The sequence below is a fragment of the Oncorhynchus nerka genome, linkage group LG13, assembly GCF_034236695.1.
Source record: "Oncorhynchus nerka isolate Pitt River linkage group LG13, Oner_Uvic_2.0, whole genome shotgun sequence".
NCBI classification, from domain to species: domain Eukaryota; kingdom Metazoa; phylum Chordata; class Actinopteri; order Salmoniformes; family Salmonidae; genus Oncorhynchus; species Oncorhynchus nerka.
This window is the reverse complement of record NC_088408.1, coordinates 51,934,938-51,962,257: the sequence shown is the minus strand read 5'-3', so window position 1 is coordinate 51,962,257 and position 27,320 is coordinate 51,934,938. Positions and strand designations below refer to the sequence as shown.

Below are 27,320 nucleotides of genomic sequence, written 5' to 3'. Positions count from 1 at the left end.
CACCAACTGTAGAATTCGACATGAGGATATATTCCTACCTTTTATGTTGCTGCTTTATCCTCTCTGTCTGTACAGAAGTGAGGGTGGCTCCTTAATGCAGTTAGGGTGGCTCCATACTTCCGACTGGACTGTGTCACGTGAAAAGACGTTACTATGGAGCAACAACATCTCCATGTCCCTTCTATGCAAAATTAGCAGTAATTGCATTACAGTGGCACTCCAGGCTCCCTTTCACCTCTTTTATCATGTGAATTACTTCACAATAGCACAGCACACTTCAGTAGGTGGTGCAGGTATCCTCATTACATGGCACAAATGGTCTGTGTAGGTCCTCAAATGTCCTCTATTGTTCAAAATAGTAGAAGAGTATTTAATTTTTTATATTTTACTTTTAACCCCTTTTTCTCCCCAATTTCGTGGTATCCAATTGTTAGTAGTTACTGTCTTGTCTCATCGCTGCAACTCCCGTACGGACTCGGGAGAGGCGAATGTCGAGTACCATGCACTGCTTCTTAACACAGCGCACATCCAACCCGGAAGCCAGCAGCACCAATGTTTCGGAGGATTCACCGTACACCTAGAGACCTGGTCAGCGTGCACTGCGCCCGGCCCGCCACAGGAGTCGCTAGTGCGCGATGAGACAAGGATATCCTTGCCGGCCAAACCCTCCCTAACCCGGACGACGCTGGGCCAATTGTGCGCCGCCCCATGGGCTGTGCGACAGAGTCTCTGGAGACCCAGAGTCTCTGGTGGCACAGCTAGCACTATGATGCAGTGCCTTAGACCACTTGGGAGGCCCAGAAGAGTATTTTTATAGAACTTACACGGAACCCAAACCGGCTGCGCGCGATCACGACACGCAGGTTAAAATATCAAAACAAACTCTGAACCAATGACATTAATTTGGAGACAGGTCGAAAAGCATTAAACATTTATGGCAATTTAACTAGTTAGCTTGCACTTGCTAGCTAATTTGTCCCATTTAGCTAGCTTGCTGTTGCTAGCTAATTTGTCCTGGGATATAAACATTAGGTTGTTATTTTACCTGAAATGCACAAGGTCCTCTACTCTGACAATTAATCCACACATAAACTGCCAACCGAATCGTTTATAGTCATCTCTCCTCCTTCCAGGCTTTTTCATCTTTGAACTTATATGGTGATTGGCATCAAAACTTTCATCGTATTACCACGACAACCGGCAACACAGTTCATCTTTCAATCACCCACGTGGGTATAACCAATGAGGAGATGGCACGTGGATACCTGCTTCTATAAACCAATAAGGAGATGGGAGAGGCAGGACTTGCAGCACGATCTGCGTCAGAAATAGGAATGACTTCTATTTTAGCCCTTGGCAACGCAGACGCTCGTTGACGCGAGCGAGCATTGTGAGTGCAATAATTGAATAACATCTTTCTAAATTTATTTTGCAACGCTCGCGCACGTGACTCAAGCGGTGTCGTCAGGGTATCATAATCTTCTAGAATACAAGTCCTCTTTAATGAGAATGGCCAGAGAATGATAGGTAGAAACTGCTGAGGGAAGGACATACGGAAGCTGCTGTACACAGCAGAGGCAGAGTGTTGGTGAGAGGCAACAGCAACCACCCTCTGTCTAATTAATCCATCATTACTAGATCTTAACAACAAGAGCCTTGGGATATTCTTATTCCATTTTCTATGAGAAAGAGTGCCAGACAAAGATATAGGTACCGCAACCTGGCCAAAACTAACCCAACCTCTGATACTCAACAAGTGAGAGGGTGAGAAGCGGAGAGAGAGCGAGACAGACAGAGCAAGAGAGAGGTGTCAGTGTAGTTAGGCTCAGTCCTTACCTGTAGTGTACGTGCGTGACTGTGGGAGGTCTGTAGCCAAAGATCCACGTCTGGATGTCCATGGGCCTGGCTTTGGAGTACGCTATGGTCACGTCCACCACCCACTGCAGGCCTTTGGGTTTACTACCTGAACAGACAGAGAGAGTTAAGACATGAATGAGATGGCATCATAGGCAGACAGTGAGGGAGAGATGGGGGCAGAGAGGGAGAGATGGGGGCAGAGAGGGAGAGATGTGGGCAGAGAGGGAGAGATGTGGGCAGAGAGGGAGAGATGTGGGCAGAGAGGGAGAGATGTGGGCAGAGAGAGAGATGTGGGCGGAGAGAGCGATGTGGGCGGAGAGAGAAAGCGGGATGAGAGATAGAAGGGAGAGAGAGAGAAAGTGTCTCTTTCGAACAAACTCACACGCACAGACAGCGCTGTAAGGGGTGTGTGTGTTTGTCAGAGAGGGATGTGTGTCCTCAGGGCTGTGACAGAGAGGACAAGTGAAGCTGAGGGCGTTCAAACCATCAGGCGAGGAACGTCTGGCACAGACATACAGGACGGGTTTGAAAACATTAATAGTGGTCAAATCCTTGATTCCTCCGTCCTCGTTTACTGAATTCCTTTTCATAGCCCGTTGGAAGGAAGGATCTATGGTCCCTCAGTCAGACCTCCTCCTCCAATGAGCTTTGAAAGGAATTGAGGAAAGGACGGAGGAAGCAAGGATGAGGGCACAGCCACAGAGCCTTTACTCCACTCCATCACTCCTGGGTTGCATCCCAAATGGTACTATTCCATATAGGCCCTGGTCAAAAGTAGTGCAGTATAAAGGGAATTAGGGTGCCATTTGAGACGCAGACCTGGTTTAGGAAGGCGTCACAGGGGCCTCTAATCTATGACATAAGGCTGCATTGGCCTACCAATATAGATGTGGCCTGTGTGAGTGAGTGTAATATGTGAGTGAGTGAGTGTAAAATGTGAGTGAGTGTAAAATGTGAGTGAGTGTAAAATGTGAGTGAGTGAGTGTAATATGTGAGTGAGTGTAAAATGTGAGTGAGTGTAAAATGTGAGTGAGTGAGTGTAATATGTGAGTGAGTGTAATATGTGAGTGAGTGTAAAATGTGAGTGAGTGAGTGTAAAATGTGAGTGAGTGAGTGTAATATGTGAGTGAGTGAGTGAGTGAGTGAGTGAGTGAGTGAGTGAGAGAGAGAGAGAAGGATTGTGGATGGCTTGCTTAAGTGGCTGACTGGGTAGTGTTTGTGTGTGTGCGCTCGCGCATATGTGCGTTACCAGATGGCGAAGGCAGGAAAAAAAACTGAGGTGGAAAAAAAGATTGCCAGCTCACGCAGGTCTTTTAGAATGTAAATCACTTAAGAGCACTTGGACAACTGCCGTTTCAAAACGTTGCTAAGATTAACTCAGACAGAATTACACAAGACCAGAGTGCTGATGCTGGGTAATGTTGATGCTGGACAACAGAACACCTATCCTTGGGTAGGTAATATGTAGGTAATAGCTTGGCGCCAGCTCCGAAACAGGTGTGTTGCCAAGCTCTCTCTACATCCATGTACACCAGCGACAAACAATACTGTAATGACAGCACAGCCACTCATTTGATAAGACATCGGAGTAGCCTGGCTGCTGTAAACAGTTATGGAGGGAGCATACTTTATCTTGGCCAGGTCGCAGTTGCAAATGAGAACTTGTTCTCAACTAGCCTACCTGGTTAAATAAAGGTTAAATAAATAAAAAATAAAAAAAATACACAGGGATCCCAAATGGCACCCTATTCCAAATATATAGTGCACTACTTTGGACCAGGGCTCATGGGTAGTAGTGCACTATAGAGAGAATAGGGTACCATTTAAGATGCAGCCAGGGACAAATGTCTCCTTGGCAAAAAGGAAAGTCAGGCCACACTTTTAACCAATCAGGAGGTTCCTTGTTCATACCTTCTACTGAACCAGGGGTTTAATAGACACCTGTGATTGGCCACTGGCACACGGGAAAATCCCATATAAAGCTTACTAAAACCAGCCAGTAAGCATGCAAGTGACTTTTCCACTTAACCATATTACACGTTTGAATAATGGAACCAAACCACATTACACTCTTGAATAATGCAACAATTCCCAAGCATGTGCAGACAAAGGATTTACTTTCTCGTCTAGAGGCTACACATTACATTTTTGCTTCAAGAAAAAAAGCACACAGTTGCTAACAGCATGTCTTTAAGTAACGCTAGCCTATCAAAGATGAATGATTAACCCTCCCATACGAATATAACAGTACAACAGGCCTACCTTACAACATACCAGTCTTCATTTTTAGCAATATCATGCAAATCAGTACGTGTAGTAAAAGGAAATTGCAACTGAAAACGTGGGTATAAGTGAATTCATATCCACCAACCCCCCCTTTTCATGCCTCATGATTTGTCAACTCATGCACAATTAATCTGCACTTCAGTCTGATCAACTGTAGCCTTCTGATAACCACAGCTGCAGGTAGCCTAGAGAAGCCAATGCGCTCTGATCACATCTGGGCCTGGCTAGGGGAAACGAAGCAGTAACGTCATGCATCTATAGCCTAAGCTGTGTATTTGTAGCCTAAAATAGACCCATATATTTACGTTATTTTAAATAAATTATTGACTGGAATAATTAAATCACCACAATAGTGATGACATACTGTATGAGAATATATATATGTTTTATTACAGATACAAAGGCCTTGCATAAACATAAAGCTAGCTCGGCCTGGTTAGTTATATTGTCCATCTGCAGTCGTCTCTGTCTGTAGCTAGGTTTCCATCCAATTGGCGACAGATTTTCATGCGAATATCCCAAAAATCTGCATAAACACAATATACGCATTTTCCCAGCAGAGGTGCGTTTCCATTAAACTGACTTGTTGCAGATAAAAGGCGTTGTGTGATGACATAGTGAACATAAAAATACCTTTTGCAGGTAAATTCCCATGTACGAAAAAAAAGAAAAAAAAGTTTCCATGTATTTATTTAATCTTTATTTAAGTAGGCAAATCAGTTTAAGAACAAATTCTTATTTACAATGACGCCCTAAGAAAAGGCAAAAGGCCTCCAGCCGGGACGGGGGCTTGGGATAAAAACTAAATAAAAATACTATATAAATATAGGACAAAAACACACATCACAACAAGAGAGACAATACTACAAAAAGAGAGACCTAAGACAAAAACATAGCAAGGCAGCAACACGTGACAACACAGCATGGTAGCAACACAACATAACAACATGGTAGCAGCACAAAACATGGTACAAACATTATTGGGCACAGTCAACAGCACAAACGGTCAAGAAGGTAAAGACAACAATACATCACACAAGCCGCTACAACGGTCAGTAAGAGTGTCCATGATTGAGTCTTTGAATGAAGAGATTGAGAACTGTCCAGTTTGTGTGTTTGTTGCAGCTCGTTCCAGTTGCTAGCTGCAACGAACTGAAAAGAGGAGTCGACCCAGGGATGTTTATGATTTAAAAAAATTAACCAGGGAGGCCAGTTGAGAACAAGTTCTCATTTACAACTGCGACCTGGCCAAGATAAAGCAAAGCTGTGCGACAAAAACAACAGAGTTACACATGGAATAAACAAACGTACAGTCAATAACACAATAGAAAAATCAATCTGTATAGAGTGTACAAATGAAGCAAGGAGGTAAGGCAATAAATCGGCCAATAGTGGCGAAGTAACTACAATTTAGCAATTTACCCTGGAAGGATATATATGCAGATGAGGATGTGCAAGTAGAAATACTGGTGTGCAAAATAGAAGAAAAACAATATATGGGGATGAGGTAGATAGTTGGTTGGGTGGGCTATTTACAGATTGGCTGTGTACAGCTGCAGTGATCGGTGAGCTGCTCTGACAGCTGACGCTTAAAGTTAGTGAGGGAGATATGAGTCTCCAGCTTCAGTGATTTTTGCAATTCGTTCCAGTCATTGGCAGCAGAGAACTGGAAGGAAAGGCAGGCCAAAGGAGGAGTTGGCTTTGGGGATGACCAGTTAAAATAGACCTGCTGGAGTGCGTGCTACGGGTGGGTGCTGCTACAGTGACCAGTGAGATGAGATAAGGCAGAGCTTTACCAAGCAAAGGCTTACAGATGACCTGGAGCCAGTAGGTTTGGTGACGAATATGTAGCGAGGACCCGCCAACGAGAGCATACAGGTCGCAGTGGTGGGTAGTATATGGGGCTTTGGTGACAGCACGGATGGCACTGTGATAGACTGCATCCAATTTGTTGAGTAGTGTGTTGGGAGGCTATTTTGTAAATGACATCGCCAAAGTCAAGGATCGGTAGTATAGTCAGTTTTACGAGGGTATGTTTCAAAAGCATTATCATTTATACTGTAGAAGTGTTGGGCTGAACGAGACAATTCTGTTTACACTGCCCTGCCTTGGAGGGGGGCAGCTGTTGTGCCAGTGCTGTGCACAAACTCCGGAGGTAGCACTCCAGACAGGAGATTTCTGCAACTCTACATTACAATAATGTCTCTTGAGTATCGGTACCTCTGAGAATAGCCCCTAAGCCAACAGCGAGATGCTCGGCCGCTTGCTTGTCACTGTTCTGGTTTCAAACAGTCTCTGTGCTGTTGTGGGTGACAGTATTTACCCCAGGTGACGTTGTGGAGCCGATACACAGCCGTGATGGTGCTGCGCTCACATTCACATCAGATCCCATTTCCTCCGAGAGGCCCATTGTCTGCTGTGTGATGCAGATGGCTGAGGCTCTAGGTACGGTCAGAAAGAGAGAGAGCGCTGTGCCTGTGTGTGGAATCACCATTTTGGGTAGCTATTTGTAGTTATTGCGTTGCGTACTATGATTAGGCTTTAAAAGGAAAGATTTACCCATTTCTAATGTTATCGTTTTGTGCATCTCTGAGCGATGTTCTATCGATTCCCGGGGTCATTTCATGTTTATCTGAGCAATTCAGCCGGTATGACGTAGCATTACAATAAAGCCACTCTAGTTAATAGGAATACAACTTTCAGAGACCGAAAACAAACATCTAGCGTACATGTCAGATTTCAATTCTGGCTAATGTCAGGTTGTCTTCTCTCGAATGAGTCATTGATCATATTTGTGTGATATTCCTACCTTGAGAAATGTAGCTCAGTTGGTAGAGCATGGCACTTGTAACACCAGGGTAGTGGGTTTGATTCTTGGGACCACCCATACGTAGAATGTATGTACGCATGAATAAGTGTCTGCTAATTGGCTTATTATATTATAAATGTGTAATTTAACAGAGGGTCCCCCACACTTCTCCTATATGTCTGTCTCTTCAGTCCAGGGTGCGTTGCATGGCCGTTGTGAATGTCAGACTCCACTTTGTGAGACAAATCGATCTGCAGGTGTAACATGGTGAGATTGTAGACTCCTAAACTGATAGTGCAGTTTGTTTAGGCAATTTTACAGCTAACTAACTACTTCACCTGGTGATATTGGACTTGAGTATTATTGTGTGTAGCTATGCTTGCTACCAAGTTAACTACCTAGCACATAGAGCATTGCATTGTGGGTTTTGTAGTTGACTTGCGCTGAAACAGATGATTTCCACATGTTGCTACCAACCTTATGACAAAATGAAAAATTAATTCACAAAAAATATTGTTCACACATTTTCCATTAATCATCAAGCCCCATCATTACATTTCCCATTTCTTAAATTACATGATTTTTTATTGGAAAACAAATTCACCTAGGAAGACTTGCAACTTCTATGCAAGGTATTTTCTACATGTATGAACGCTTTCCAACAGACCTGGATGTATTCGATAGCTCAGCTGTAAGCACAGAGTTATTGCAGGACACAGGAGTTAGCAACCCCCATGGTGGCTAGATCCCTTAGCCACGCACTCAATACTGCTGGCCTCAACACGGTCTTACAATTATGAGAAAGGCAACAGGACTAATTTAAAATGGATTTTGAGCTAAAGCCAGGGAATTCCAAAGTGCATGTGCACGTGAGTGATGGTGTGTGCGTGCGCCTGTCTGTCTGTGTGTGTGGGGGCTCCTGCCTGTGTGTGGGTATGTGCAGCCTGCCACTGTGTGCAGTCTTTGTTTCCCAAACTCAGTGGGCCATTAGGCGAGGCTTATTGATTGGCTAGGGGGCTGGTTGTCAGCAGTGGACAGGAGGGGCAGAGCTCAATTAAGGCCAGTCCTGATGGATGGATTGATGGAAGAAAAAAACGAGGTTAAGGAGAAAATGAAGGGGAAAATAAAGGTTTCATTTTCAGAGCATTTTCTTAATTGTGGAGATTTAATCCTAGTCAGTCAGTTTATTTAGGCTTGGTCCCAAGACGGGGAAATTACTCTACTGTAGATCGCTCCTGGGGTTCCAGGGGACCTCTGTTGCAATTTCCGTCTCCTTCGTACGTGTGAGACACTGTGTGTGTGTTTGTGTGTCCCACCCCTCCTCCATCCAGCCCACCACCCCCATTTAAAACAGTATTCTCAGAGGGCAACACAACAGAGAAGTGATGATTTTATGGTTTGAGGTTTTGAAAGCGTGTTCTCTCGACAGGCAACCTGCACTACACATTCTATTTATAGGATGAGTGCCACAAAATTCACAGGAACACTATGGTAGTTTTAAAGAATGGTCTGCCAGACTTACCCTGACTACAGCACCAACTATTTATTAAAGAAGCTACCAGTGACAATTGTGAGTTTTGGGAGTCAGACATGTGGTTCACTGACAGTGAGGAGGTATATTGACTACAGCTCAGCATTCAACACCATAGTGGCCTCAAAGCTCATCACTAAGCTAAGGACCCTGGGACTAAACACCTCCCTCTTCAACTGGATCCTGGACTTCCCAATGGGCCGCCCCCAGGTGGTAAGGGTAAGCAACAACACATCTGCCACACTGGGGAGCCCCTCAGGGGTGCATGCTTAGTCCCCTCCTGTACTCCCTGTCCACCCACGACTGCGTGGCCAAGCACAACTCCAACACCATCATTAAGTTTGCTGACGACACTGATCACCGACAACGATGAGATGGCCTATGGGGAGGAGGTCAGAGAACTGGCAGTATGGTGTCAGGACAACAATCTCTCCCTTAAAGTGAGCAAGACAAAGGAACTGATCGTGGACTACAGGAAAAGGGGGGGGGGGGGTAAAAAACGCCCCCATTCACATCGACGGGGCTGTAATAGAGCGGGTCGAGAGTTTCAAGTTCCTTGGTGTCAAAATACAAAAGGCACTAGCACATCTGAGCAATCTTTTTTGCAGGTGCATGGTAACAGTTGAACAAGATGAAGGAAAAAGGAAACCGCACACTGCTCGATAGCATCACTGATCTTTAATAAGCTTACGCATCGGCCTCATGGCCTTCGTCAGAGCTTTTGTGAGTTAAAAAAAAATGTGCACCCTTATGTAGACCTAGCCCCAACCACGCATCGAAAGGGGTTGGAGGCGAAGGAAAAACATAAGCGTATTCAAATATAACAATATGCATTTCATAAATATTCAAATAGTGTGTAAATAAGACGTATTAAACACGTTTGTAAAACCACAATGAGGACATAGCAAGTTTTCATTAATCATTGGGTACATCGTACGAAAAACAGAGTAATCTCAAATAGGGACATAATTCATGCTCAAATTTACAACATACAACATAATTTCATCATTACGTCCTTTAGGAAATAATGTCTGGAGGGTGAAAATCCAAAAACATAATCTTTTACTCAGAGTATTATTGATATTACCTCCCCTGTCTGATATCTTAACTTTCTCTATGCCACAAAATCTAAAAAGGTAGAAATGTCATGCTTCAGGTCTTTGAAATGTACTGCGACTGGATAATCCCTGTCGTTTCTCTTGATTGAACTTTAATGTTCACGGATTCTCTGTTTGAGAGGACGCAAGGTTTTACATACATAGCAGAGCCCTCATGGACATTTAATATTGTAAATAACATGGGTGGTGGAAACCGTAATAATGTCATTTATTTGGAACCGTTTTCCTGTGTGTGGGTGGCAGAAATATTCACACTTCATCATATTGTTGCACTGTGCGCATCCTCTGCATTTATAGCTACCATTTGGAAGAGGGCATAAAATAGCCTGGCTGATTGTCTTTAGTGGCTGGCAGTTGGCATGAACCAATTTATCGCGTAAATTGCGACCTCTCCTATACACAATAAGTGGTGGATTTTTAAATTCAGACGGTAAAAACTGGGTCCCGATGATAAAATATGCTAGTGTTTCTTGACCGCGTCTCCCACTTTTCACGAGTTCAAAGTATGTGGTTGTGTCACGAGTCCGACCGAGGGTGTTTCCCCTTCCCGGGCGGGTGGCGCTCGTCGTCACCGGCCTATTAGCTGCCACTGATTGTTTTTCCTCCTCCTCCTTGTATGTTTAGTGGTAGCACCTGTTCATGTTTAATTAGTTTGTCTTTATTAGACAGCCGGCCCGCCTGGTTGTTGTGCGGGATTATTTCAATGTAACCTTCGGCTCTGTTATAGAGGTACGTGTTAGTGCCGAGTCGTGATTTTTTCTATTGTACTTTTTGATTCCCTGTGGTTGGGAACGTAACTTTTTGTGAGCACCCTGTGGTGCGTTGGTGCTATTAAAAGACGCACAGCATTGAACTCTGTCTCCTGCATTTGACTCCACACCCACGACACCCGGAGCATTACAGGTTGTGAACATTACAGAGTGTTCTTTAGCTTTAGCAGGTCCTTTATGTAGCAGTTCATCTCGTGTTTTTCTCAATGTCAAATTAATTAAGAGCTTCATCCACACATTGTGGCGAATAGGCTCTTAGAAACCTAATGCGCATCTCCGATGCTTTTTCTAGATAATCCTCTGTGGAGTGGCATATACGGGCTCAGTCTGAAAAACTGGCTTCTTGGAAGTCCTCTTTTTAATGGCTCACGATGGATGCTGTCCAGTTCCTTGGTGTCCACATCACCAATGAACTATCATGGTCCAAACAGACCAAGACAGTCGTGAACAGTGCACGACAATACCTTTTCCCCTCAGGAGACTGAAAAGATTTGGCATGGGGTCCCCAGTTTGACAGATGCATCATCGAGAGCATCCTGACCCGGTTGCATCACCGCCTGGTATGGCAACAGCTCAGCATCTGACCATATGGCTCTAGAGGGTAGTGCGTACATCACTAGACTCAAGGTTCCTTATATCTAGGACCTATATACTAGGCGGTGTCAGAGGAAGGCACAAAAAGGCTCCAAAAGGCTCCTAGGTCGAAAACGCTTCTATCCCCAAACCATAAGATTGCTGAACAATTAATCAAATGTCCACCCGGGCTATTTACATTGACTGACCCCCCCCCCCCCTGTTTTTACACTGCTGCTACTCACTGTTTATTATCTATGCATAGTCATTTTACGCCTATCTACATGCACAAATGAACTCGACTAACCTGTACCCCCGCACACTGACTCAGTACAGGTCCCCCTATTGTTATTTTATTGTGTCACTTTTTATTTTATCTAGTAAATATTTGTTTTACTCTATTTCTTGAACTGCATTGTTGGTTAAGGGCTTGTAAGCATTTCACGGTAAGGTCTACTTACACCTGTTGTGTTCGCTGCATGTGACAAATTCAAATCAAATTGTAAAGGGTACTTACTTAGATCTACTTGGAAAAAACTTTCATTAGTCTCCTGTGCCAAAATTGCCTGTCTGATTATTAGTTCAGTACCCATAACCCCCCGCCCTCTCCCCAATTTGTAAAGTATGGAGCTAGAGGTGTTGCACTCTGGGAAGCACATGCATGAGTACTGAGTTGGGAAGGTCAAGAGCAGGAAGTGACTCATGGTGATGCGTCCTGATAACACTTTTTCCAGGAATCGTGAGGCTTTACCTGGAATCAGGTAAAATAACGTTTAAAGTTGGGGTCAATTCCAATTGAAGTCAATCAATTCAGAGAGTAAACTGAAATTCCAATTCAATAATTGAAAAAAGGGCACCTGTTTTTTATGACTTCTCAATAACCTGAAAGCGAGAAGCTATTTATATCAAAATAATAGTTTTATACATTTTAAATCACTTCCTGAATCGACCGACCCCCAACCCTGATTTAAACAAAGGAGACCTTTGCTTGGTGAGCCCTGGAAGCTGACCTGGTCCTAGATGACTATAATAGGTGAAGGGATAGACAGAAGTGACTGGCTGCAGAGGTGAAGACAGGTTGCAGGTGTGTCACAGCCCACTAAGACCTCAGGTGATGACCGGAGATTTCGAGGCAGAGTAAGGTGAAACGGAAGAATGTGGTGTGTGTGTGTGTGTGTTCGTCACCCACCTGACTGGCTATGGTGTACTGTGCTGGCCTCTGTCCCCAGGCAGCCGTTCTCCTGCTGCGGCCCCAGGGTCTTCAGGATCACCTGAGTGGCACCCAGCCGCGGCAGCGTCACATGCGTCAGGTGAGGAAGCGAGTTCTTCTTGGCGAATGCCTGGCTGGTTTCCCGCCGCTTGCGCAAGAAGCCGCCTTCTGGGAAGAGCACGATCCACTTTCTGTCACGGCTGTGATAGTACCGGTCTAGGTGGTCCTTTAGGTAGATCAGCTGCTTGTCCCGGTACGCTTTACCCTGCGGGTTAAACAGGGAAACACAGAACAGGGGTGGCATGAGGACGCTATCAGGGATGTTTAGATGTAAAGGCTTTGCACACAAAAGATATCGCAAAAGCTTAGTTATCCATTTGTTTTATTCTTCATTACTGAATTGGGGTAGCGTTCACAGAGGGAAAACATGTAAAAGCGGATAACAAAGAAAAATGAAAATCTTTATTTCTTATTAGCCAAGTCCAGATAGTCACCCCATCCCCGTTTTAGTCTGTTTTCTTCCGTTTTGGTGCCTAATTAACACAACCCAGTTTAGCTTTAGCATAGAGAGGATACAATACAGTATTGGTGTGACACTCAGCCAAGCTCCACTGAAATGAATAGACAGTGAAGTTCATATTAGCTATGGTAACATTAGCAGTAATAGCCTTAGCATTAGCAGTAAGAGCATTGCGAAAATTGACAGAGAGGGTTTTTGGATTGATTTCCAATTAGGCCAGGTTCAGAAGCACTTTAAAAGGCATCAACACACTGAGGCTGGATTGATGTGCCGGTATTGGGTTTCTGAATTTGTGTGATTAGTACATGTGGTATGTTATACAATACATCACACAAGTATTGGGACAGTAACACGTGTTGTTGTTTTGGCTCTGTACTCCAGAACTTTGGATTTGAAATGATACAATGACTATAAGAATAAAGTGCAGACTGTCTGCTTTAATTTGAGGGTATTTTAATTCATATCGGGTGAACCGCTTAGAAATTAAGGCACTTTTTGTACATAGTCCTCCCATTTTAGGGGACCAAATGTATTGAGACAAATTCACTTATATGTGTATTATAGTAGTAAAAATTTTAGTATTTGGTTCCATTTTGCAAGCATGCAATGATTACATCATGAATACGGATAGTCTTAAATTAATCGTGAATAACGATGAGTGAGAAAGTTAGACGCACAAATAGCATACCCCCAAGACAGGGGACGTTAGAATTGTTTTGGGGGGGTATTATATTTATGCCTCCAACTTTCTCACGTATCATTATTCACAATTAATTCAGGGTTATCTGTAATCATGGTAGCATCCACATTAATGTAGAAGTGTTTAGAAACATTCTATTCTTATTTACAATAAAAGTGACTCCAAAATGACAATACATTATTTACCATTAATTTCTATTGGGCACAAAATAAGCTGAAACACAACCGAAATAAACAGCAAATGCATCCAACAAATTTGTAGACTCACAAGCTTGTTGTAGTCATTGCGTGCTATGAATATGGGACCAAATACTTAACTTAATACACACAACCGAAAGGTTGCTGGATTGAATCCCCGGGCTGATAAAGTCATTCTGCCTCTGAACAAGGCAGTTACCCCACTGTTCCCCGGTAGGCCATCATTGTAAATAAGAATTTGTTCTTAACTGACTTGCCTAGTTAAATAAAATGTTCAAATAAAAAATAAAATAAATAAATAGGGGGACTGTGCTGTAATTTCTATACGGTTCATCCGATATGGATGAAAATACCCTCAAATTAAATCTGAGAGTCTGCACTTTAACCTTGTAAAATATGTATAATTTCAAATCCAAAAGTGCTGGAGTACAGTTCCAAAACAAAATAATTTGCACTGTCCCAATACTTTTGGAGCTCATTGTAGCCTACAGTACGTTGTTATTTGAAGTGTCGGTATGTCTCAATTTAAACATCTAAACTAATTCCACTACCATAAAACATACTTTTGGACAGCTGAAGCAAGCAGAAGCAGTTTCTTCAGGACATTGACCTTTCCTCCAGTTTGTGTTGGCATGTGCCATCTTGTTTGTATGAGTGCATGCAAGTCAGTCTAAGTAAAGAGCATGGTACTTGACAAACTGCGCAGTAACAAAACATTCTAATTCACTGGCTATCATGTTGTGTGTTATGTTATTTACATTTCATCATTCATGCAAGTGCCATGTCGAGTAAATAGCATAGTACTTGCAGTATAATTAAGCATTAAGGCCCGAGGGGGTATGATATATGGCAAATATACCACGGCTAAGGGCTGTTCTTGGACGGTGGCTGGATACAGCCCTTAGCAGTGGTATATTGCCATACACCCCCCTTTCTTCAAGTGCAGTCGCAAAAACCATCAAGCACTATGATGAAACTGGCTCTCATGAGGGCTGCCACAGGAAAGGAAGACCCAGAGTTACCTCTGCTACAGAGTTAGTCACCAGCCTCAGAAATCGGCAATTAACTGCACCTCAGATTACAGTCCAAATAAATGATTCACAGAGTTCAAGTAACATCTCAACATCAACTGTTCAGAGGAGACTGAGTGAATCAGGTCTTCATGGTCAAATTGCTGCAAAGAAACCCCTACTAAAGGACACCAATAAGAAGAGACTTGCTTGTGCCAAGAAACACGATCAGTGGATATTAAATCGGTGGAAATCTGTCCTCTAGACTGGGAGTCCAAATTTGAGATTTTTGGTTCCAACCACGGTGTCTTTGTGAGATGCAGAGTAGTTGAACAGATGATCTCCGCAAGTGTGGTTCCCTCTGCAAGTGTGGTTCCCACCGCGAAGCATGGAGGTGGTGGTGTGATGGTGTGGGGTACTTTGCTGCTGACACTTTGTGATTTATTTAGAATTCAAGGCACACTTAACCAGCATGGCTAACACAGCATTCTGCAGCAATACGTCATCCCATCTGGTTTGCGCTTAGTGGGACAATAATTTGTTTTTCAACATGACAATGCCCCAAAACACACCTTCAGGCTGTGGAAGGGCTATTTGGCCAAGAAGGAGAGTGATGGAGTGCTGCATCAGATGACTTGGCCTCCACAATCACCAAACCTCTACCCAATTGAGATGGTTTGGGATGAGTTGGACCACATAGTGAAGGAAAAGCAGCCAACAAGTGCTCAGCACATGTGGGAACTCCTTCAAGAATGTTGGAAAAGCATTCCAGGTGACTACCTCATGAATTTGGTTGAACGCTGAGAGTGTGCAAAGCCGTCGTCAAGGCAAAGGGTGGCTACTTTGAAGAAACGAAAATATATTTGGATATGTTTAACACTTTTTTGGTTACTACATGATTTCATGTGTTATTTCATAGTTTTGATGTCTTCACTACTATTCTACAATCTAGTAAAGAGTTCAAATAAAGAAAAACCCATGAATGAAACTTTAATTTGATTTGAATAGAACTGCTGGGCCAGCAAGCAACTGAATCAGCTGCCAGTCACCCGTCCGTCTGCCTGCCTCTCTCTGTCTGTCACCCAGGCAGAGAGCATCTCTGTTCCATTCTCTTCCAGCTGCTCCCACACTGCAGGCAGGGTCACTTCGGGCCAGCGGCTGGACTACTGTACCATAACACTGCTCTACTGTGCTGTCCACTGGGCCTGCCTGGCTGTGTCCCTGTTTGAGGAGGAGGCTGTAGCCACTTCCTGCCTGCTGCCGAGCTGATATACTGCTCAGCTGGAGTGCATGTTAAATGAGTGGCTGTGTGTGTGGATGTAATAAAATGCTAACTCGTGGGGCTTGCAATGTCACCATTTCGTTACACAAATATACACATTGGTGAAAATATAAAACTATAGTGAACAAAATGACTGGGCAGAGGCGCAACCATGGGTGGAGCCAGGCCCAGCCAATCAAAATTAGTTTTCCCCACAAAGGGGCTTTAATACAGACAGAAATACTCCTCAGTTTCATTAGCTATCCAGATGGCTCGTCTCAGACGATCCCGCAGGTGTAGAAGCCGGATGTGGAGGTCCTGGGATGGCATGGTCTGCGGTTGTGAGACCATTTGGATGTACTGCCAAATTCTCTAAAACGACGTTGGAGGTGGCTTATGGTAGAGATATTAACAAAATTATCTGGCAACAGCTCTGGTGGACATTCCTGCAGTCAGCATGCCAATTGCATGCCCCCTCAAAACTTCAGACATCTGTGGCATTGTGTTGTGACAAAACTGCACATTTTAGAGTGACCTTTTATTGTCCCCAGCATGAAGTGCACCTGTGTAATGGTCATGCTGTTTAATCAGCTTTTTGATATACTACACCTGTCAGGTTGAAGGAGTATCTTGGCAAAGGAGAAATGCTCACTAACAGGGATGTAAACAATTGTGCCCAAATTTGGACAGAAATAAGCTTTATGTGCGCATAGAACATTTTTGAGATCTTATTTCAGCTCATGAAACATGGGACCAAGACTTTACATGTTGCGTTTATATTTTTGTTAAGCATATATTTTAAGTTATTTTCTGATTTCATTGAACAGATTGAGACGATGACAGTGTGTCAAAGTGCAGTTGGCCAAATTCAAACCTATGCCAACGCCGTAATGTTACTTACCCTACATTATTCATCTCATATGCATATGTATATACTGTACTCTAGATCATCGACTGCATCCTTATGTCACTAGCCACTTTAACTATGCCACTTTGTTTACTTTTTCTACATACTCATCTCATATGTATATACTGTACTCGATACCATCTACTGTATGCTGCTCTGTACCATCACTCATTCATATATCCTTATGTACATATTCCTTATCCCCTTACACTGTGTATAAGACAGTAGTTTTGGAATTGTTAGTTAGATTACTTGTTGGTTATCACTGCATTGTCGGAACTAAAAGCACAAGCATTTCGCTACACTCGCATTAACATCTGCTAACCATGTGTATGTGACAAATAAAATTTGATTTGATTTGATTTATGTGTGCCAGAGGCTGCGGCATGACCACTAAACCAGTCAGACCACATCAGACCACAAAAACAGTTGTGATGAGATAGTTGTCAGCCGAGTAAAAGCCTCCTAGATAGAGGTCTCTTGAGTGTGTCTGTCTCACCTGTCTGATGAAGAAGTCCCCGTGGATGAGAGACACCAGGCCAAAGTTGGTGTACTTGAACACGTGGTCCATTAACCACATCATCTTCCTCACCACCTAAAGGAGAGAACATTACAGACTGGTCATACAGACACAATCTATAGGCAGGCACACACGTACGCTGAGACTATGAAGTCATAGTTCTGCAGTCTGCACACACGCTCAGTCTACTGTATGTAGCCATCATGGTCTGCACACACAGTCTATATAGCCATAGGTATATGTAGGCAGGCAGGCATAGACAATTTATTTAACTCTAAGTCCCAGTGAGAAGCTTTGGCCCCTTGTGGCATTTTCGCCACTTCCTTCTTTATACACTAACAGCATTACTAGGCTGAGAATGCAGTTGATGAGGTGGATCATGTTTGTGCACCACAGCTCAACTAGCCCCCCGCTCACCACCACCTCCTGGCAGCCCCAGTAGAAAAAACCCTTAACCCTCCAAACCAAGGGCTCATCCCTGGGATGGCAGAGGGCTGCGTGTGGGGTTGGCAGTCCTGCTCCACCAAGGAATGTACTGTCCTGGACGGAGGACAGGACAGGAGCACCAGCCCCTTCCCCAGTGGCTCTAACCACCAGAGGGGGTGATGGGTAGGGCAGTTGTGTGAAGTTATACAGTATGACTGTCACTTAGGCTGCAGAAACCACAGCCATTTCTAGGCTCCTCTATCACACGGTTTTCTTTTCTTCTGTTTTTTTAGCCTAGGTCACAAACTGTAGCCAACTCTTCTCTTAGTGTCATGTTTTACATAGCAATGAACAAAACACAGAGAGGAGTTGGCTAAAAACACAAACTGGACCACTAGGATGGAAGTTCATAGAAACAAAGGGGGAAAACGACTCAATCATTCACTGTAGATATAGCAGCCTATCAACTGACAAACCTCGCAGACAAGGAGATGAACAGGTATAAACATGTGTCTTTTATACCATTCCATCCAAATGTCCCTGTCAATATTAATTCACTGCTCGTCAAAACATCAGGAGTCGTCCTCCCTCTGTAAGCCAGGTCAAAGCCACAACCATCCTGGTCACAGTTCCACCCCTGAAGCATGAAGAGACAGACCGTATTTGCACAGCAGCCAGGCAGCAGTGCTGCCAGAGAAATAGGAGTGGGCCAGATAAATAGTAATTGGATTAAGTAAACCTATCGATTGGTCTTTTGTAGCTGAGCCAAGGCCGTGACGATGTTTGGTCCTGATTGTGTTCACAGTGTAGTGTACGTCCCAAATGGCACTCTATTCCCTTTACAGTGCATTACTTTTAAAGAGGGCCCATAGGGCTCTGGTCAAAAGTAGTGTTCTATAGGAATTAGGGTGCCATTTGGGACACAACCAGTGAGTTTGGGATGCACCCACTGGCTGAGGGAGTAGGACCTCACATCTCATCACAAGACAGGCCAATCATTTCAGGTTAAACGGGAGGGAGGCTGAGAATCCGATACCTGCTGGCTAGCCAGAGTACATTATTGTGTCAGCTGCTGGCCCAGAAACTTCACTAGATGGATACTGAAAGCTTGTTACCTAAAGTAAAAAGTTTTATGAATGGTGTCAACACAAAATACGCCTTTGACGGTTATATTGGACTGGAAAGAATGTAAAGTACTGCATGTGGGCCGTGAATGCTGTTTGACTAACAATACATTACTTTTTCAACACTCGATTTGCAAAACTCTTGAAACACCTCCAATTAGTAAAATGTGACATTCTCAAGACAAACACTGGATTTTAACATCAGCCTGAGGCGTTTAGTCATTGTCTCGGTCCTTTTATCCGATCTATCGTTGACTTTGACCCAGTAGAACTGTCATTTTGGGCAAATATGAAAGAGGAAAATGACGATATCTTATATTTGGCAAACCTACCTTCCAGAAAGACAACCATCTCTGCAGCACTCCACCAATCAGGCCTTTATGGTAGAATGGCCAGACGAAGCCACTCCTCAGTAAAAGGCACATGACAGCCCGCTTGGAGACTATCAGACCAAGAGAAGCAAGATTGAACTCCTTGGCCTGAATGCCAAGAGTCACGGCTGGAGGAAACCTGACACCATCCCTACGGTGAAGCATGATGGTGGCAGCATCATGCTGTGGGGATGTTTTTCAGCAGCAGGGACTGGGAGACCAGTCAGGATTCAGGCAAGATGAACAGAGCAAAGTACAGAGAGATCCTTAATGAAAACCTACTCCAGAACACTCAGGACGTCAGACCGAGGCGAAGGCTCACCTTCCAACAGGACAACGACCCTATGTACACAGCCAAGACAATGCAGGAGTGGCTTCGGGACAAGTCTCGAAATGTCCATTTATTTATTTTTTGTTACTTTTACCCCATTTCACAGTCTCCAATTGGTAGTTACAGTCTTGTCTCATCGCTGCAAATCCCCTACGGACTCGTGAGAGTTGAAGGTCGAGAGCCATGCGTCCTCCGAAACACAACCCAACCAAGCCGCACAGCTTCTTGACACAATGGCCACTTAACCTCGAAGCCAGCCGCACCAATGTGTCAGAGGAAACACTGTGCACCCAGAGACCGTGTCAGCGTGCACTGCACCCAGCCCGCCACAGGAGTCACTAGTGCGTGATGGGATAAGGACATCCCTGCAGGCCAAACCCTCCCTAACCCGGACAGTGCTGAGCCAATTGTGTGCCGCTCCATGGGTTTCCCGGTCGTGGCCGGCTGCGACAGAATCTGGACTCGAATCCAGAATGTGTCAAGCTTGTGCCAAGCTTGTGGCGCAATACCCAAGATAACTCGAGGATGTTATCGCTGCCAAAAGTGCTTCAACAAAGTACTGAGTAAAGCACATATGTCAGAGTCAAGGCCCGCGGGCCACATCCGGCCCGCAAGAAGGTTTTTTACGGCCCCTGGGATGATCTTGATTTATTATTAGAACCGGCCCGCAGCAAGCCGGCAGCCCGCAGATCTTTTACACGCACCAATACTACATTTCCCACAATGCAAAGGTGACGCACCGAGCAGTAGGCTGCTTCATTTCAATATTTATTGGCACAGCAGTCGTCAGCATCACAGTAAAATTAACTTTCAGATACCCATCAAAAATGGCAAAACGGAAGGTGGATACTGAGAACCGGGGGTTTCAAACAAGGTGGGAGTCGGAGTATATGTTCACGAAGGTAGCTGGAAAACCTGTGTGTCTTCTGTGTGGAGAAAGTGTGGCGGTACTGAAAGAGTATAATCTGAGACGACATTATGAAACGAAACACGCGGACAAAAACAAGAATATGGACATGGAACAAAGGCTACAAAAGGCAGAGGAATTAAAACGAGGCCTCAAATCTCGACAGGCTCTGTTCAAAAAAGCCAAATCACAAGGCCAGGCTGCTGTCAAGGCCAGTTTTATTTTGGCAGAAGAGATCGCTAAATCAGCCCGGCCATTTACGGAGGGGGATTTCATCAAAAACTGCATGATTAAAGTTTGTGACGAAGTTTGCCCAGAAAAAGGCAACTCTTTTTAAATGTGAGTCTGAGCAGAAACACCATTGCCGAGAGAGTAGACCAGTTGTCCATCAATCTAAAAGAGCAGCTTGTGAAAAAGGGAAAAGATTTTATTGCATATTCCTTGGCTGTGGATGAGAGCACCGACATTTCTGACATTGCCCAGTTGTCAATTTTCATCCGCGGAGTGGACTCCAACCTAAGCGTGACAGAGGAGTTTTTGGCTTTACGTCCTATGCATGGCACAACTACGGGGCATGATTTGTATGAAGAGGTGTCAAGATGTGTAAATGAGATGGAGCTGCCTTGGGAAAAACTCGTGGGTTTGACAACCGACGGAGCACCTGCGATGTGTGGACACAGGAGCGGACTGGTGGCGAAGATACGGGAAAAGATGCAAGAGGAAAACGCGACAGGTGAGCTGACAGCTTATCATTGTATCATACACCAGGAAGCGTTGTGCGGTAAAGCCTTGAAAATGGAGCATGTAATGAGCATCATCACGCGCACAGTTAACTTTATCAGAGCCAAAGGTTTGAATCACCGCCAGTTCAAGGCATTTCTGACGGAGTTAGAAACGGAGCATGGTGATTTGCCTTATCACACAGAGGTGCGATGGCTAAGCCAGGGAAAGGTGCTTCAAAGATGTTTCGAGCTTCGTGAGGAGATTTGTCTGTTCTTGGACAGCAAAGGGAAAGACACAACACAACTCCGAGACGAAATGTTTCTGTGTGAAATGGCTTTTCTGTGTGACATTACGAGTCATCTGAATGCAATAAACTTGCAGCTGCAGGGTCGGGATCGTGTCATCTCTGATATGTACAGTACAGTGAAGGCATTTAAAACCAAACTGACTCTGTGGGAGACGAGATGCGGAAAGAAAATTTGAGCCACTTTCCCAGCTGCCAGACCATGAAAGAGAAGCTCTCTACCAGTGCGTTCCCGAGCACACAGTTGGCTGATAAAATAGGTATGCTTGCCGCTGACTTTCGACGCCGATTTGCTGACTTTGAAGCACAAAAAAGCAGGTTGGAACTGCTCGGTAACCCATTTGCTGTTGACGTGGAAAGCTCACCACCAAACCTCCAAATGGAGTTGATTGACCTCCAATGCAATGATGCACTGAGGGCAAAATATGCGGCAGTGGGTGCTGCGGAGTTCGCCCGTTTCCTCCCGGCACAATGCCCCAGCTGCGCATCCAGGCTGCTCAAACGTTGTCTATGTTTGGCAGCACATACCTGTGTGAACAACTGTTTTCTTTGATGAACCTGAACAAAACATCACACAGAAGTCGACTTACTGCTGAACACCTCCACTCAATTCTGAGGATTTCTTCAGCTCAGAGCCTTACCCCGAACATTGATGAACTTGTGGAAAAGATGGGACACCACCAAGTATCACCCTCAACCTCAAACAAGTGAACATTACTGTGCAATCACATATTTAGAGTTTTTACTCAGTTCAAGTTTAAAAGTTAAAATTTAATATTTGTTTTCACTGCATGTTACTTCTCCTTAAACAAAGTGTTGTTTTTGATTAATAGATTTTTGCACTTTATTTTTTTGTATTTCAATCCAATTATATTTTAAAAAATATTTCAGTTGAGTGGATGATAGAAAATTGCTATTATTGTTTTTTCTTTGAAGTAAATTTAGCCCACTTTTGCTAAAATAGAAAATATAGTCTACTGATGGTGCCTTGAATACCGGTTTCTTTCATTTAATGTTCATGTTATGGGGATATTTATATAAAGGAAATTTGTCTTTTGTGTCTGTTGAAAATTAAAGATTACTGACAGAGCCATAAGAAAATATTGCTTTATTTATCTGATCATATTGTAATATATTTGTTAGGTTTTCAGTAGGTTCAATTAGGTTCACTAGACTATATGCGTCATTTAAAATTTTTTCAATGAACATTCGAACAGTCCGGCCCTCGTCTTGTAGCTGATTTTTTTATTTGGCCCTCCGTCCATTTGACTTTGACACCCCTGGAGTAAAGGGTCTAAATACCTATGTAAGTGTGATATTTTTTAATTCTTTATAAATTAGCAAAAATGTCTAAAAACCTGTTTTTGCTTTGTCATTATGAGGTATTGTATGTAGATTGTTTTTTTCTTCTTCATCAATTTAACTTCTTTGGGACAGGGGGGCAGTATTGAGTAGCTTGGATAAAAAGGTGCCCAGAGTAAACCGCCTGCTACTCAGTCCTAAAAGCTAGAATATGCATATAATTAGTAGATTTGGATAGAAAACACACTAAAGTCTCTAAAACTGTTTGAATGATGTCTGAGTAGAACAGAACTCATATGGCAGGCAAAAACCTGAGAAATTTGAGGTTTGTAGTTTTTCAACTCTTTGCCTATCGAATATACAGTGTCTATGGGGTCATATTGCACTTCCCAAGGCTTCCACTAGATGTTAACAGTCTTTAGAACCTTGTTTCAGGCTTCTACTGTGAAGGAGGGGGGATGCGAGCTGAATGAGTTTGGGGTCTGCCAGAGTGCCATGAGCTGACCACGCGCATCCACGTGAGAGTTAGCTTGCGTTCCATTGCATTTCTGAAGACAAAGGAATTCTTCGTTGGAACATTATTGAAGATTTGTGATAAAACCTCCTAAAGATTGATTCTATACATCGTTTGACATGTTTCTACGGACTGTAACGGAACTTTTTTACTTTGTTTGCTCGCACCTCATGAATTTGGATAACTGGGCTAAACGCGCGAACAAAAAGGAGGTATTTGGACAAATGATGGACTTTATCGATCAAACATTTATTGTGGAACTGGGATTTCTGGGAGTGCATTCTGATGAAGATCATCAAAGGTAAGTGAATATTTATAATGCTATTTCTGACTGTTGACTCCACAACATGGTGGATATCTGTATGGCTTGTTTTGTTGTCTGAGTGCCGTACTCAGATTATTGCATGGTGTGCATTTTCGGTAAAAACCTTTTTGAAATCTGACACAGAGGTTGCATTAAGGAGAAGTGGATCTAAAATTCCATGCATAACACTTGTATCTTGCCCTTCTTTGGACACTGTGTTAATTAACAAACCTCCAGACGAGCTTCAATGCCATACAACTCTCCTTCCGTGGCCTCCAACTGCTCTTAAATGTAAGTAAAACTAAATGCATGCTCATCAACCGATCGCCTCCCGCACCTGCCCGCCCGTCCAGAATTACTCCTCTGGACGGTTCTGACGTAGAATATGTGGACAACTACAAATACCTAGGTGTCTGGTTAGACTGTAAAATCTTCTTCCAGACTCACATTAACTTGTTACGGCTAGACGTTCCGCTAACGGAACCCCTCGACAACATCCGGTGAAATGGCGCCATATTCAATGAAATTACTATAAATATTAAACTTTCATGAAATCACACATGCAATACACAAAATTAAAGCTACACTTGTTAATCCAGCCAACGTGTCAGATTTCAATAAAGCTTTACGGCGAAAGCAAACCATGCGATTATCTGAGGATAGCACCCCACCAAACAAACACATGACATTCATATTTCAACCCGCAAGGTGCGACACAAAAAGCAGAAATAACGTTATAATTTATGCCTTACCTTTGAAGATCTTCTTTTGTTGGCACTCCAATATGTCCCATAAACATCACAAATGGTTCTTTTGTTCGATTAATTCTGTCATTATATCTCCAAAATGTCAATTTATTTGGCGCGTTTGATCCAGAAAAACACCGGTTCCAACTCGCGCAACATGACTAGAAAATATCTAATAAGTTACCTGTAAACCTGTTCCAAACATTTCAAAATTTTTCCTAATACAACTTTAGGTATTCTCTAAGCATCTCCAAACCAAAATTAAATCTAGAATCGCCAAACCCACTGGCTCCAGGTCATTTAATAGGTCTTTGCTAGGTAAAGCCTCGCCTTATCTCAGCTCACTGGTCACCATTGCAGCGCCCACCTGTAGCCCGCGCTCCAGCAGGTATCTCTCACTGGTCACCCCCAAAGCCAACTCCTCTTTTGGCCGCCTTTCCTTCCAGTTCTCTGCTGTCAATGACTAGAACTACCTGCAAAAATCACTGAAGCTGGAGACGCATATCTCCCTCACTTTAAGCATCAGCTGTCACAGAGCAGCTTACAGATCATTGGACCTGTACATAGCCCATCTGTAATTAGCCCACCCAACTACCTCATCCCCATATCTATTTATTTATTTTGCTCCTTTGCACCCCAGTATCTCTACATGCACATCTATCACTCCAGTGTTTAATTGCTAAATTGTCATTATTTCGCCACTATGGCCTATTCATTGCCTTACCTCAATCTTACTTCATTTGCACACACTGTATATAGACTTTTCTATTGTGTTATTGACTGTACGTTTGTTTACTCCATGTGTAACTCTGTGTTGTTTGTGTCACACTGCTTTGCTTTATCATGGCCAGGTCGCAGTTGTAAATGAGAACTTGTTCTCAACTGGCCTACCTGGTTAAATAAACATTCATATTTAAAAAAATATATATTTTCCTTTATTACTTTCTAACCCTACCCACCCTTCCCCTAATTAGAGTAAACTAGTAAACAACAACGCTTAGGGCTTCTACTTCCACCTTATACATTTAACGGGCACAGTCTATTTCACCAAAGTTCTGAACCTATATACTCTTTACGGACACAGTATGTTTTACATTAGTTATCTTGTTGTTATTAGTTGGTATTATTCCCAACCTTCAGCTCCATTCATCCCCTCCCATCTCTTAACACCATCCATATTGGATTTCTATTTGCCATATATTTCACAAAAGTTCTGAACCTTTCTATTCTCATAATTTCTACAGATTGTAAATTAAAAATAATTATATTTGCTAAAAGTATTATTATATTATTGATTGATTCACCCAGTAGAGCTATCTGCAGAGTTTGCTCCAGGTAAATGTTGCAATTCTTCAGCCATTCCTGGACCTGACCAAAAACAAGCTACATATGGACAGTACCAAAATAAATGATCTAATGATTCTGTCTCTTCGCAGCAAAATCTGCAGAGCTGGAATGGGACAGACAGACACACAGACAGACCATTCTATTGGTTGCAATAATTTTGTATAAATAGTTTAAGTTTTGAATCCAGCGTCGATTTTCGTATGAGTTCCTAAACCATGTGCCACGAAATCGGCACGTCGAAAATCTCTTCCCCAACTATTTTGCCATCTATATGGCACAGCTGTCATTTCTTTGGTCCTGAAATGAAACTGGAACACTTTTTTAGTTATCACAATTTTCTTTAACCAACGGTCTTTAAAATGCAGGACCGACAGACAAGTTCTCAACTTTTTCCCCCTTCCAATTTCCTCTTCCTGTTTTACGGTAATGCTGCAATTGGTGGGTTGTAATTTTGGGAAGAGCAGACATTTCCATTTATTTTTGTTAGCTGCATGTGTGACAACTCCACCAGTCCTATTTATGATATAATTTATAAAAGATTATACATTTTTTTCAAAAAAGTATGTTTTTATCTATTAGTATTTTTGAGTTTAACCACTATTTGTTGTATTATTTGCTCTGGTTTATTTTCTGGTGGATAAAATTGTTTTAAAAATAGCGACATTTGGGAGATTATTTCATTTCTAATAAGACAATTACATTGATGGAAGCTACACCCTAAAAAACAAAAATCCAGATAGTGTGCAGATACTAGATAGTCAGTTGGTCCTGCAGCTACAATGGCAAGCTAGTCATTTCAGAAACATCATTCATCTGATACTCAAAGTCAGTGGCTCAGCATACCTTCATTGAAGACATAGGCTGAGAGAACATAACTGCTTTAATAAACAATCCAACCCACACACAACCATCAGTTCCCCTTGAGCAGGATATTAAACATGATATCACACCCAGACCATGAAACTAGAAATCCCCAGACACCCAATCACATTTCAGATCTTAATCAAGTGCACGAGTGGGTTGAATGTACCAGTCAATTTAAGACATTTTGTTTAATTTGTTTAAAGATTTGTTTAAAGAAATAGGCCTACCTCTTAAATTTAATTTGTTCCTCCCTGAATTCACTTGAATTGATTTGTAGTCTAGGACAGGGGTTTTCAAACCTCTCCTCGGGGACCCCTAGCCATGTATTTGAACTATTTGAACTATTTTAGAGCTAGAACGCCTGATTGAATATAATTATCAAATAATTATCAAGCCCTTGATAAGGTCAAATCAGTGAGCTAGTTCAGGGCTACAATAAATTGGAGAAGATGTTTAAAAAACAACAACACTGTTCTAGGAGGCTACATTGCCAACTTTGGAGGAGTCTCTTACCGTGCCCTTGTCCTGCAAGCACATCATGAGGGTGCACACGTCCCCTGTGGCTTGGTGGTTGACGATGACCATGGCTTCCTCTTCAGAAAGGGGCCTTACGTCGTCGCCCCATTCCATCACTGGACAAGACAACACAAGTGGAGTTAGTGGACACATCCTATGCCATTTTAGCAGACGCTTTAGTCCAAAGAGACTTAGTCATGCATGCAGTTTTACATATAGGTGGCCCCAGGAATCAAACCCACAATCCTGGGCTTGCAATCGCCATGCGCCAT

At 43.1% G+C, this 27,320-nt stretch overlaps 1 protein-coding gene across 2 annotated transcripts in view; it reads right to left on the bottom strand.

The window, feature by feature from the left end:
* LOC115139671 (acyl-CoA:lysophosphatidylglycerol acyltransferase 1-like) overlaps positions 1-27,320 on the bottom strand; it is a 101,378-nt gene that overhangs the window by 33,929 nt on the left and 40,129 nt on the right. For both annotated transcript variants that reach the window (XM_029677299.2, XM_065026472.1), the window contains 4 exons: positions 27,046-27,164; positions 17,249-17,344; positions 12,134-12,419; positions 1,837-1,963 (listed from right to left, as the gene is read on the bottom strand). In XM_029677299.2, coding sequence (XP_029533159.1) covers positions 1,837-1,963; positions 12,134-12,419; positions 17,249-17,344; positions 27,046-27,164 — 628 coding nt within the window. The remainder of the gene's footprint in view (positions 1-1,836; positions 1,964-12,133; positions 12,420-17,248; positions 17,345-27,045; positions 27,165-27,320) is intronic.